The 14,350-nt window shown below is 22.0% G+C and overlaps 1 protein-coding gene across 8 annotated transcripts in view; it reads left to right on the top strand.

The window, feature by feature from the left end:
• The window catches only part of LOC114129135 (Kv channel-interacting protein 1-like), a 390,998-nt gene extending 377,899 nt beyond the window's left edge, over nucleotides 1–13,099 (top strand). For 7 of the 8 annotated variants that reach the window (XM_050200767.1, XM_050200770.1, XM_050200760.1 and 4 more), the window contains 5 exons: nucleotides 3,873–3,997; nucleotides 4,918–4,987; nucleotides 5,811–5,881; nucleotides 10,338–10,550; nucleotides 11,887–13,098. In XM_050200767.1, coding sequence (XP_050056724.1) covers nucleotides 3,873–3,997; nucleotides 4,918–4,987; nucleotides 5,811–5,881; nucleotides 10,338–10,550; nucleotides 11,887–11,997 — 590 coding nt within the window. In that variant the 3' untranslated portion in view covers nucleotides 11,998–13,098. Of the gene's footprint in view, nucleotides 1–3,872; nucleotides 3,998–4,917; nucleotides 4,988–5,810; nucleotides 5,882–10,337; nucleotides 10,551–11,886 lie in introns of all 8 variants that reach the window. The other variant, XM_050200786.1, reaches the window with a different exon arrangement.
• Nucleotides 13,100–14,350: the final 1,251 nt, after the last annotated feature.

The raw sequence follows: 14,350 nt of genomic DNA, 5'->3' as shown, positions 1-14,350 counted from the left end.
TGATAAAAAAAAAATACCTTTTACTTTCGTATTTAAATTTAACATAATGACTCTACGTTCTTTATTTTGTAATTCCCAGCAGTACATTTCTACCCAAGATATTTGTTTTAATTTTTTTTGTACTATAGTTTTTGACAATTTAACTTTTAGTGTCATGGATAAAAAAAATATTTTTAAATGATTAATGCTGTAACATATCGTATAAAAAAAAATTATAATTACTATTGTTAATAAATTAATATTATAATATTAAACTAAGGCGGATTTGTATTATATTATGAAGGTATACATTTCTATTAATCAAAGTGTAAAAAAATTTATATTTGCTTGAAAATGTACCTTAAAAATATTCATAAATAATTTAAAACTACCTATATAATAATGTTATATACGTTAATTATTAATTACATTATCGCGTTATAGCATCACATAAAATAAGTTGTAATTGTTGGATCTACGATGAAATTTATTGTATTGTTTTTATTCTTTTTTCAAGATTTTAATTTCAATCTTGTTCAAATTTTTGGTTAACAATATCGATGAAAATTTAATAATAAATAAATTATTTAATAACGTTTTAACCATAGAAAATTATCTAAATAATATTGCAATACATAATTAGACAATATCATTGAACGAATTATGTTATTTTGAATATTCCAAGTTAGATATAGTTTATAATTCACTAAAATTAGTATAATGTCGATACGATATAATATAATATAATTATCACTTATCAGTAGTTAATATATGTATTTAAAGGATACACAAATTTCGCAATTATACGCATTACATATATGTGAGTTTTATTAGAAACAAAAACAATATTTTATTTTGTTCATATGTTTTATTGCATATCTGCGGTAAAGGTTGTCTCGCACCAGAAAATATATATAATTCGCTACGGCAATAGTTTATTATTAAAAGTACGAAATGAAAATCAAAAAGGTTTTATCGCCCTCGTTGCCTCTCTTGGCCCATAAACAATATAAAATACCTTAAAAGGAAACACCGTTTACTCTTTCGTATGGTAATACCATTTTTAATGTAAACATTAAATCTCAAAGGGGGAATCAAAACATAATAAACCAAAGAATTTAACATCAATATCAATAAATACCAAATTTATCATTGTATAAGTTATATAATTTACACATTTTAATTAATTCCAACATGTTATTCATAAGAAGGTTCTTTTATACAAATTTATTTGTAAATAATATTTGTACTAAGTATTTTTCTAAATATAATATATACTATTATTTTCTAATGAGCCTAATTTTATTTTAATAAATGTTATGTTAAGACTTAGAGTACTCTAAAAACGTGCTTTTGTGTTGCAAAGAATTAAACTTAGAAGTTTTGTGAATTTTTAAATTTTCGTTTTAATAAATTATGACATTTTAATATCTTTTTAATTTTTTTTTTATTAGCATTGTTCATATTTTATAAACAAAACATTTACATAAGTACTTACATTTGTTATTCGATTTATTTTTTATTGCATATTTATGTTACAAACATTATAAAATCTTTTCTTTGTTTATCATTTTTAATTTTTAAATAAACATTAAAATAATTATGAAATATTATGAAATATTTCATACTTCATATTTTATCATAATAAACTGTTCATATCACAATTTTTACAAAATATGTTTGGAAAAATGAGAACATTTTTAAAATTATTGGTTTTACACGTTTTATTTTTCTTAGATCAATATGTTCTCTAAAATATCTACATAGATGATAGTTAATTTATTTAAATTTAAGATAATATGTACTATTTATATATTAAGATAGTATTTCAGATAAGATGTGATAATATTTTGATATTTTTATGTAAAATTTCAATTAAGTACAGATAAAAATCAAATTTATGCTAAAGTATTTTTTTTTTTAACTCATTATTAAATTAATCACATAAATTGTTTATACATTCATGAAGTTATACATAGACTTATTAGTGTCTAAAAATATAAGTTATTTTCACAATACATAATGTAATTTAGCCCATTTAAGTGGTATAAATCAAACATTGCTATTAAAATGATAGTTTATAAATGTTTAGAATAAAATTATATTTAAAAATAATAAAAATGTTTGATAAACTTAATATTAAGAATTAACTCCACTAAAAATGTATTTTATTAATATTTTTATGCACGATTTTGAAAATATTTAATATGAAATATGATTTGTTATTTTAAAGCTAAAAACGAACTCTACTCAAAATATATTTTAAATTTTAAATATATTAATTCATTACTGGATTTCTAATTTAAAACGCTAAGAATACCCATTAATAAGTCAGCTAGTATTTATTTTGATAGTTATATTATTATTCTATAATATTAATCATCAAATAAGTTATTTGAAAATGTAACGAATTATCAGCATTTCAGTATAATCCTGGTTTTGAAGTAGTGTTGTTTGGACACCCCCTTCCATCAAGCCGTCCAGCCTTGTAAATTATTAACCATATTAGTATATTACTTATTGTATAGTATAATACAGATTGTATAATGTATATATTTTCTTTTAATAAAAAAAAAAAAAAAAAATCCTAGAATAAAACTTATATATTTTAAAATCTGTATGGCTTTAAACAAATAACATCAAGAACAGGAACACTGAATTTGTTACTACAAACAACGAACAAGCATAACGACATCATTATAGATAACATTCAATGGATATCTTTATGATTAAATACAACTATTAGAATATCACATATTATAAAAGGTTAAATAATCTCTAATGATTTATAATTTTCATTTATATAGTCTCAAATATTATCTCCTATTCGTTCAAGTAAATAAACAAAGCAAATACTTTACACTTAAGAGTCAATAGTTTTAACCGATCCATACTTTTTAGTGTTCAATAAAATCCTACAAAAATACTTGTATTAAAAATACTCTTATTATTTACGATGTTTATTTTATTATTGTACATAAAATTGTGATTCGGGATTAGTTTTACAAACTTACTAAACTAATTATTTGTGGTAAAATAGAATCATTGCAATTTATTTAAAATTGTAGTATTATTTTCACGTACAAAAATCTGTAACTTTTATAATTTTTATTATATGCTATGGAATTATGCTAATGAATCAAAATAAATTAAAGCAGAAAATATTTAAACAGCCTCCCATTTTTAGACGCATTACAAACATTAAATATATTTTATTTACGACCTTAATCTCGAGACTTTATACTTGTCAACTAGAAGGAAGATACACCAGAGCAAAATGTTAAGCAAAGACAGGATTTTAATTTGAAATAATTTAATTTTAAGGTTGAATACTAAAGAAACAGTATGTTGAAATTGTACTATATTTACTAGACTCCTAGATTCTCATTAGTCCTAAATGTACATTAAATTTCTATCCATTTTATTGTTTTGAAAAATTGCGTTTTCAATAAAATTATCATATAAAATATTACTGTTATGTAAATGCAAAAATATTTTCCAGTAAAAACCGAAATTATTTTTTCAATTAAAAATGCTTTTATTTTTCAATCGTAATTGCTAATTTTGAAGACGACTTGAATTAAATACAAATAATATCCGATACCTAGTGACAAATATTTAAATTAAATAAAGTTTTTACTAACACCTAGATATAATAATATAGTCTTAGTAGAATATTGAATGAAACATATCGTGGTGTGGATAACAGTACTACTACATGAATACTAAGTATTAAATAAATTATTCTAGAATTGTTTAAATGATTCTAAATAAATTGGTTGTATGGTATGATTAATACCATCGTATTTCGCGTAATTAATACAACTATAATGCCTATCTATATGAGAATAAATATAAAATACTCACATAATCGTTTTTTATTTGTGTTACAGAAGAAGATATTGATGAGTTCAATATACATGTATCAAGGTACAGACCAGAGGAGTTAACAAAGCTCACAAAAATCACCAAGTTCAATAAAAAAGAAATTCAACTAATTTATAGAGGTTTTAAACAGGTATGTTCCTAAGGTATTAAGTTTGACATTTATTTTCGCTTGGTACATTGAGATGGTATTAAAGGAAATTAATTTTAATATCTCAACTAGGAGTATATGACAAACAAAGGAAAACATTTTTCTTGCGTCATTGCATTTTCGTAAGACATAATGATTAATAGCTGAGTAATACCAAGCTTCACAGATAAAAGCATAAAGCTCATTGCATTAATTAAGTTACTCATCTGTATGATAATAAAGAGCATTTTTGATTACTTATAAACAATCTCTGTTTTAGACGTACAAAAATTGGTAACCTTATTAAGATTGCTAGATTTAATTTTAGAGCAAATATTAAATTGGTAAAAATCTAAGTATAAATTTTTTTTATTAATTATTAAAAATTGTTCATAAACGCGTGTCTATTATATGAAGATATTTTTCTAGTTAATATATGTAACTTCATAATTTCTTATATTTCTAATAATATAATCCCATTTTTTACTGTACTTTATAAACTGATAGATAGCTACAAAGAAATTTGAAAAAATTACATTACTAAACTAAAAGGTATGTTCAATTCAATTTTAAATAAAAACTTGAAACTATTTAACTGCCAAGAATACAATTCTCTAAAAATAACTTAACAAAAAAACATAGATATACACCTATGTCTTTAGTTATAAATTTTGTTTTTATGAATTTTTTAATTTTTAGAACAATTTAATACTGTTATTGGCATATATTCTTGTAAATTATAAAATTACAAATAAATTCATGTCTATTATGTAATGTAAAATACTTGAATTTTGTAAATTAGATATTTTAAAATTTGAAGAACAAAAATCTAAAATATAATTATTTAAGTATTTTTTTTTTTTTTTTTAGTTAAATACATTTCTTAAAATATATTACTAATATACCTATGCATTTTGTTTTAGGAATGTCCTACTGGTATGGTAGATGAAGATTCATTCAAACATATATTCTCACAATTTTTTCCTCAAGGTGGTTAGTAAATAAATTAATATATATATTATAATAAAAATGTTTTGTTAAATATTTATATAATAACAAAAAGTAATAATTATAATAGGGAAAAGTGCATTAATACGTAATATATGACCTTTACTGTATGAATATTTAATACAATATAAGTATACCTTACACAAAAATAATTTATATAACTTTTTTCCACAGTATATTTTTATTTCTATGGTATAATCAATTAAACGAGATGGCCTCATCGTGTTTATTTTATTAAATAAAATTTACTTACTATTATTATGAATTTAAATTTTTTTGCTGTACATTTATAAAAATGTATCACATTATATAAAATGTACTTCATAAACATTTTGGCTTTTGATATTATTGTATTTATCCATATTATTTGTGTTGGACACCTCTAATATAGCTATTTATATTTTAGAAAAATAATAATTAATTTTAAATCATAAAGTATCATAAAGCGTATTTAAATCCATTAGGATTTTATTGTGTTATCGTCTCATTAATAAAGTGATCGAACTCATTTATACTCACATATTTGCATGCATATAATATACAATAGCAAACTTATTATCGCTGACACGATTTATATGATTTAACAACATCGTCATTTTGAATTTCTCTATTTATTAAATTCTAAGAAGAGCGAGAAGTGTAATATTTTTACATTATTTTTCACATAATAAGTTTTATTTATTAAGTGGTCCCTTAACGTTGTTTATTATTTGAACAATTTTTTAACTATAATACCTATGTGCTTATTTTAAAAAATGTTTTACACTGATTAACTATGAGTTTAATTTATAAATAACATTTATTTTAGATGCCTCACAATATGCCCAATATGTGTTCAATACAATCAAGAGAAATCAAACTGGAAAAATTAGTTTCGAGGTAATTACATTTTTATTATAAAGTTTTAGCTGTAAAATAAAAATGGTTTTATAATATTAATACCTGATTAACATAAAAATCTTAAATAGTATTGATCTAAATATTGATAAAGATATGAGTTGGATGCATATAAAGTTATGCATAAATTAAAAGATTCCCCGAGCAAAGTAAATTTAATTTGGTATTGGATTTCCTTAAAACACTTATATGTATATTCTATTAAATCAACAAAATTAAAAGTAGTTCTAAAACAAGAAAAAATTAAGAAATTATACCGAATAAAACATACTATTATATTATTATCCTACAATAATAATATAATGTATACTTCTATACTTATAGTACTTGTTGTACATATTTCATCTTCGTCAAAGTAATTATTTACTTTTGATTTAGGTTTTATATTACGCTCTTTTGGTGGTTATTTAATGAGTATAATGAGTAATTATATTATTTCTAAATATTTACTACTAAAGTATTTATATCTTATTTATTATTAATTAGTTAGTGCAATTCAGAAAATAGCTATAATTTATACCTAATACGAGTTAAAATTCTAAAAATGTGTTAATTAATTTTTCAATCTGATCCGTCAAGGTAAGTTTAGTTTTTAAAATTAAAATATTAAAAAAAAAATAACAATTTTTACTATAGTTTCATCTTACTTTCATTCTCTCTTTCTCTCTCTATATAGTACATTTGTCTATATAGTTGACATCTTTGTAAAATCATCTACTTGTAATTTTAATCTTAACGAGGTTTTTTTTTTTTTTAATTTATATTTTCAATCGAAAAGTCAAAAGAAAAACTTTTTTAATTCATCTCGAAAAAGAAAACGAACAAGAAATACCTGAAGTTTCTTATCAATGATTTTCAACCATTATGATGAGAAAACCTTTTTATATTCGCTTACAATTGTAGGTATATAGTGTTATTTTTACGTAAATCCTTAATGTATTTGAAAAACTGTTGTTGAGTTATGAAATTGTTTAAAAATAAACTAAATATAGCTATAAAAAATAAAAAATTGTATCTCATATATTATTTTTATTTATTTATTATAAACAGTTATAAGTTATATCATACGACAGTGTCTAGAATCAATTTAAATTAAAATTAAAATTAAACTAATTATACGTAAGGTGGACAATTTTAAACCAATACAAATACAATTTTTTCATAGTAAAATTAACAATTATGTAGTTGTTAGTTTTATTTTTTTAATTTTTTCATATTGTAAAATTAATTAAAACATTATACCTAATTGTTATTTTTCCTTTAAAAAATACTGTATTCACATTTGGAGCAATTGTTTAAAATTACCCCACTTCACACTTTTGCCTAATGTATTATTAATTATTTATAATGTAGTTTGTATTATACAACTTATTCCAAATTTTTTTCCATTATTATTAATTTTAATGAAATAGAAACTTTCAAATAAAAAGACTTGCAAGTTCTAAGTGATATTAAACACAAAGTATAATATATATTTACAATTAATGTCAATATTTATATTTGATTGTGTTTTATTTAATTTATATTTCTTTATACTTAGATTTATAAGAACTTCAACTTACGCAGTTCTATACAAAAATAAACTTTCTAATAAATTTTATGTATGTTACCCAAGTACTCAATAATAATAACCACCCAAAGGAATTTCAATTTATTTTTACGATATTTTTTCAATAAATAACTATTGTCTAGATTTTAATTCTATCTTGAAGTCTTGGGATTCCATCAAGGTCGTATACCTATAAAGATTTTAATACTACTAAACTGTAGTAAATAAATATAATAAAAATAAAACTTAATGATATTATATATTATAAATATGTTGTTAATTAATATTTTTAATAATTTAAACATTTTTTAGGTATTATTTAAAATTCATACATTCAAAATTCAAATAATTAATAAAACGTGTTTTTATTAAATTATTCTATATATAAAAAAAAAAAATAATTTCAATTGAAAATTTAACACAAATTATCGTAAAAAAATTGATTATTATTAAAAATACTTAATATAATAATATTTACCTTATAGGTACATACTCAGAATAAAAAAATCATATTTATTTTAATAATAAAGTATATAATAGTATTATATTATATGACAAATATACTTAATACGTTTATGACGTGTTTAGTGCAAAATGTAGATATTAAATAAAATATATTGCATTTCTTATATTTTAATAAAACGTTTACTAATTTAAACAAACATAGTGTAAAATTATATGATTAAAATGAAATATAATCTGTTTGAATAGTTTATTTATTTTTATTTTAAACAACTGTACTTCATTAAAAGCTATTTTTCTCTCATGAAATTTAATTAACTAAGAAATCTAACTTACGCTACAACCAACAGTTAACTTACAATAATAATCTTTACTAACCTTTTTTATAACATTTATTTAAAATTAAAAATGTTCTAATTAGTTTTCCTAACGTTAACTATAGACTAATAATTTATTTTAATTATTATAAAATATATTATGGCATATTTTTTTACTGACGAAAACAAAATAGTAATTTTAATGTTTTACCAAATATTTATTTATATATTAAATTGACGTGAAATAATCAACCAATTTATTCATTTTTGAGATAAGTATTTAGATTTGAGCATTTTTTATTTTATTTTAATTTTATATTGTATTCATACAATTCTGAGTTATTTTTTTAGGTGGGATTAACCATAATTTATGTAAAATAAAAAATTTCAAAAATTAAGTAAGTTCAGTTACTAGCATTAGGCACCTTTTTTAATATTAAAATCAGATTATTATTAAATTTTTAATTTTATTATGATGGTTTTCATTCATTTTATAAGTTGAATATGTATTTTCATATTTAAAATATTAATTCATATCTATTAACTTATTTAAAAATATATTTCAGAGATTATTCGTTTAATTTTAATGAGTAACTTACAATTTAAAAACAAAAATGTATTTATCTACAATACTTCAATTTTAAACTAATAGCTATACGCTCAAAACTATTTTTCAAATACAGTTATTTATCATTGAATTCAAATGTATAACCACTATCCTGCTCTGGATTAAGTGAAGCGAGACGAATTCCCAATAGCTGGTATCTGTATATCCTGTCATGGCTTAGTTAAATAATGTATATAATAACTAAAATCAATAAATATAAGTAAGAACCCATATTGAATGAACCCATTAATATTTAACGATAGTCATTAAATGTGCGATGAATTTCAATGTTTTCACTACATTGCCTTTATAAATGTATTTGATTTGTAATATTTTACGTATAAAATATATAGGATAAAATATAAGCATGAAGAGGTTTTCTAACTAACCGTATTAAAAAAAAAAAATTATCAATAATGAATCGTAATGCAGTATTATAATTTGTACAAAATTGCAATCCAAAATAAACTATTTCATTAATAATAATACAAGCTGCCGGCCGGTAGTTTTTTTTCAATAAATACCTATACAGGGTAATTTAGTTTTGGCCATTATACAGCTCCATTAACGAACCTATAGTTGTTTACCATTCTAATTAATCTGTGACTAAAAACTAACATGAGTGGTTAAGTTAAAAATGTAATGTTTTAATTTATGAGTGAAACATATTATTTATACAATGAGAAAGCCTGTAATAGCTGTCTTATGGTAGGTATATGGTGATAAGGTTTACTTTACAATACTATAAATTGTGTTATATAACATTAAAAAAAACCTTAAAATACGACTTGAAACGAGTTTAAAAACCCATTTCCCTGCTAATATTTAGTTTATACTGGGTTTGATACATATTTTTCAATAATAATATTTGTGCCTACATTGAAACGATTAAAATTAAAATTACTCATCTCCTGCATAAAGGTGACTATTTTTAATGGTGCAATTGGTGATCCACAATCTTTTATTAAATGTCAGTCATGTATAAAACGATGTTTTATGTGACTGTCACGTATTCGAAAAGTTATTATTTTTTGTTATACACTCGTTACTGATTTTCAAAAGAATATATAGGTATACCCAGACCACTAGAACGAATTATCGTGCTACACCTTTCGGTGACATAGCGTGTCCGTTAAACCGGAAAATAATCATATGTGTATATTATATATATATATATATATATATATTTTCCGGATGGCTGTATACACTACGGTAATATATTACATAAAACGTAATTCAATTGCAAATCATAATCATTACTAACAATATTTGAAAAATGTGCTGCAAATATTATTTAAAAATTATAATAATAATAAAAAATGTAAAAGTAATTTCAGCAATATTAAAAAAAAACACCATATTTATTATCTTGTTTAATAATATATTATTATCTTTTTTCGTATCATATTTTATATTAGGTATCTAACTAAATAACTTCTACAATACATATAGGTAATATTGAAAATTTGATTTAATTAATACAACACATTATTTTTATTATAGGATTTTTTGGCCATATTGTCCAAAGTTTCTCGAGGAAGTGTTCAGGAGAAACTTCATTGGATTTTTGGCTTATACGATCTCAATAAAGACGGAGTTATAACAAAAAAAGAAATGCAAGACGTAGTACATTCCATTTATAGTATGCTAGGGAGACATACTGACCCACATGTAGACGATCAATCTGCAAAAGACCATGTTGACCGAATTTTTCATGTAAGTTACTAATTATTGTTATTATTTAAGAACAAGTTAAGGTTTAGAAATAAACAATAATAAATTAAAGGAAGTAAAAAGTAAAATATACTATTATATATTATACGAATATATCATATACTTAACTATATAATATTTATAATATTTATTATATGTATCTAAAATTTTGCTTACTATACCTAATTCATCAAATTGAAAAAATAATAATAATAATTGTATACCTAACTATTACCATAAAAACAGTAATCATGTTATATTCAAAATATACAATATTATGAAACATGCATTTTTTTTTAATTCTTATTTTTTATATATTATAATATTTGCATCATATTTCTATCTATATCGATCATTATTCACGCTGGAATATATACCCATATAGACATATTTTATAAATCATGTTAATATGAAGAATATCCCTTGAGAATTTACCCATTACGGTATCTTTTGTAATAATGGAGATTGAAGATATCATAATTCTGTTTATTTTTTATAAATACAAAAGACTCATAGAGACAAAGAATACAAATATTTCATATTTTTATTTAATTTAATTTAATTTAATGTTTTGCTATAAAAAAAATAAAGGTTAAAAATTATTTTTTATTTAATTATTTTTAAAAAGTTAAGACAACTATTTAGTAAAGTTTATCTTTCTGAAAATGTTGACGTAACAACATTGAATTTTGTTTAATTTCGTGATGTTTAGTATATTTTTTAGTTTCGAGAAAAATAATTATTTACCTAATACCATTATAGTGCCAATATTTTATTTTATTATTTTTAAAAAGTTAAGACAACTATTTAGTAAAGTTTATCTTTCTGAAAATGTTGACGTAACAACATTGAATTTTGTTTAATTTCGTGATGTTTAGTATATTTTTTAGTTTCGAGAAAAATAATTATTTACCTAATACCATTATAGTGCCAATGATATCAAACATAAGGCTCGCTAGTTTTCAATAATAATAAATTGTTATCAGGTGATTATTTTTAATTCTCAAAACTAAAAAAAAATATTAAAAATCACAATGTTAATAAAAAAAAAAATGTTGAAAATTTAAAATTTTCAGAAAACTAAATTCTACAAAATGGCTATCTTCGATTTTTTTTTTCAATTCATTAATTAAATAAAAATATTAAATACTTGTAGTCCTTGTCATGTTGTCCCTGTGCATTTTATAAAAAAAACAAAATTATGATACTTTCATCAGGAGATATCTCAATAATGGGTAAATCCTCACAAGACACCCTGTATTAAACAAACACACTGCTGCAGATTTATTTTTCAGTTGGAATAATAATAATAATCTTCATTGAACATTTTTGGTTTCAGTTAATTGACAAAAATAATGACGGTAACGTGACCTTAGATGAGTTGATCGAATGGTGCAGCCGAGACGAAGGAATACTTCAGTCGCTAGACACGTTGGACACTGTTTTGTGAAACGAACCACGCTCGTCCGACGTCCCACGCGTAGGCATGAGAGATCGGGCGAGCTTATTCAATTGGTAGACACACGAAATTAACTTATGTGGTGACGAGAAAGAATTAAATTTAAAAAAAACAATACACACAATCGAAAAACTCCGCTAGATGCCTGATGCAGCGATCATCATTTTTGACTTATTTAAAGGAAAAACTTGTCAGCGTAACTTGTTAATAAAATGTTGTCAAATCTCCAAATATTAACACTACTGTCTACACATACTCATTATAATATTACGCAGTTAAAATATTGATGAATAAGGAGAATGTCGCTATCACAATTATTTCAATACGTAATACGTAAAATAAATAATAATAGACCCTAAATTCTCGATGCAATTTTAAATAGGTTATAAAACCTTATATTATGAATTTATGAATGAACTGCAGTTTGGCTATAAAATGAGTAATGTTTGCAAAGAGCTATTTTATTATTGTGCCTAAGTTGTAGAAAGAGACAAAAAAATATTATGCTACACGCTGACGTTATATTTTTAACAATGATTGCTGCACGGCCGTCGATCGGATATAATATATGATATACGCGGGCCGGAAACAATTGCATCGTTATAATAAACAATAATAAATAATAATGTATTGTACCAACTATGCCAAACACTACCGCCGGAAACGCATCTATCTGTATATCCAATACCGCATCTAACCATATTGGTTTACTATTATTGTTTTATAGTTTTTCGCGCCTAAACACAACACATAATATAAGAACCTATAATTGGCTTGAACCGAAATATAATTATGTATTTTTATCGATTTTTAGAATTTAATAATATTTATTAAATAAGATAAAAAAAAAATGTTTTTAAATATATATTTCGTTCGCAGTAAATAATGTAGTTGTACAATATGATATTTATATTGTAATTGTGAAGTTACTATTACTTAATATTAAAATAATTCTGTTTGCTACAGGGTAATCTAAAAATAGTGTCCAATTTTTCTTCCTATTGGATACAATATTTTCACGTTATAAATAATTATAATTTATTGTATATTAAAATCGAACAAACGATAATTTAGTACCTAATTCTTCAACTAAAGTTCTACTAATTAATTCGTTTCTATCTTATTTATTGGTAATTGGTATTGTGTTATTATTATTGTTATTTACTTATATCCAATGACAATACTAATAATTGTTAGAAAATAATAGTTATTTTTTAAACTGTTCAAATACATTAATTACTAAAATTAGCAAATATAAGCTAATAATTCATACTTCTAATGGCCTACATTAATGGGTTTTAATTGTTTTAGTTGATTTTCTTATTGATAATTGTTTCTTCTTTGATACATTTTAAAATTTTACTTCAATTTGTGAAGATCAAAAAAAGAGTACTTAGGTACTGTTATACATAATGTTTTTGATAGTTCATAAATCGACCTATAGAATATAGGTACAATATTTTTATTATTATTCATACATAAATTCATCAATCAATAAAAAGATACCTAATATTAATTATTTTATATTTGTCATCTTTAGTTGTTTACATGAAACACATATCAAAAATAAAAGGCAGGTATTGTGTACTTTCAATAGACCCAAATAAACAATAATATATTATAATATGTAGGTAAGCAATTATTGGTTTTATAGCAATGTATTTATTTCAACAGAAATTATATCGATGTTTAATAAATGAAATATCTCAAATATCTAATTATCTATATCAAAATTCTTATCGAAATCGAACAAAACTATAACAATACACTTTGTTTACATTATGAGTTATTATAGTAATTATGAATGTCCTTTAAGTTTGTGTTTATACGAATTAATGTATAGTTTAAAAAAAATAATTAATGTCCAACTAATTTATTGTTTACTTTGCCTAATTTCTATGTATAACTTAATGTCTAAGTTATAAAGAAATATTAAAATGACATTGTGTTCATATTAATATACATAATGACTAATTTCAAACGTTAAATTAAATATATTATTATTAAAATATTACGCTCTATAAAGTCGTTTACAAAATAAACATTATTTATATTGGAATATGTAAAATGTTTATAAAATCATTAAAATCATGTAGACTATTGTTGCCTGTTGGAACTCTGTATTTTATTCAATGAAAATAAGTTGTGGTTAAATTGATAGTCATTCTCGTTCAATATTTTTTATAATTTATAATATATACTATTTAATTTAGTTCTTTATCTTATTTATATATAGTATAATAATTATTTAGCAAGTTTAAGCACAACTTATTTTTATCGATATTTATTTTAAATGTTTAAATTTATTATGATATAAATTTATTGTACCTATTATTATTATATA

The sequence above is a fragment of the Aphis gossypii genome, chromosome 1 (assembly GCF_020184175.1).
Source record: "Aphis gossypii isolate Hap1 chromosome 1, ASM2018417v2, whole genome shotgun sequence".
NCBI lineage: Eukaryota > Metazoa > Arthropoda > Insecta > Hemiptera > Aphididae > Aphis > Aphis gossypii.
This window is presented reverse-complemented; position numbering and strand designations above follow the sequence as displayed.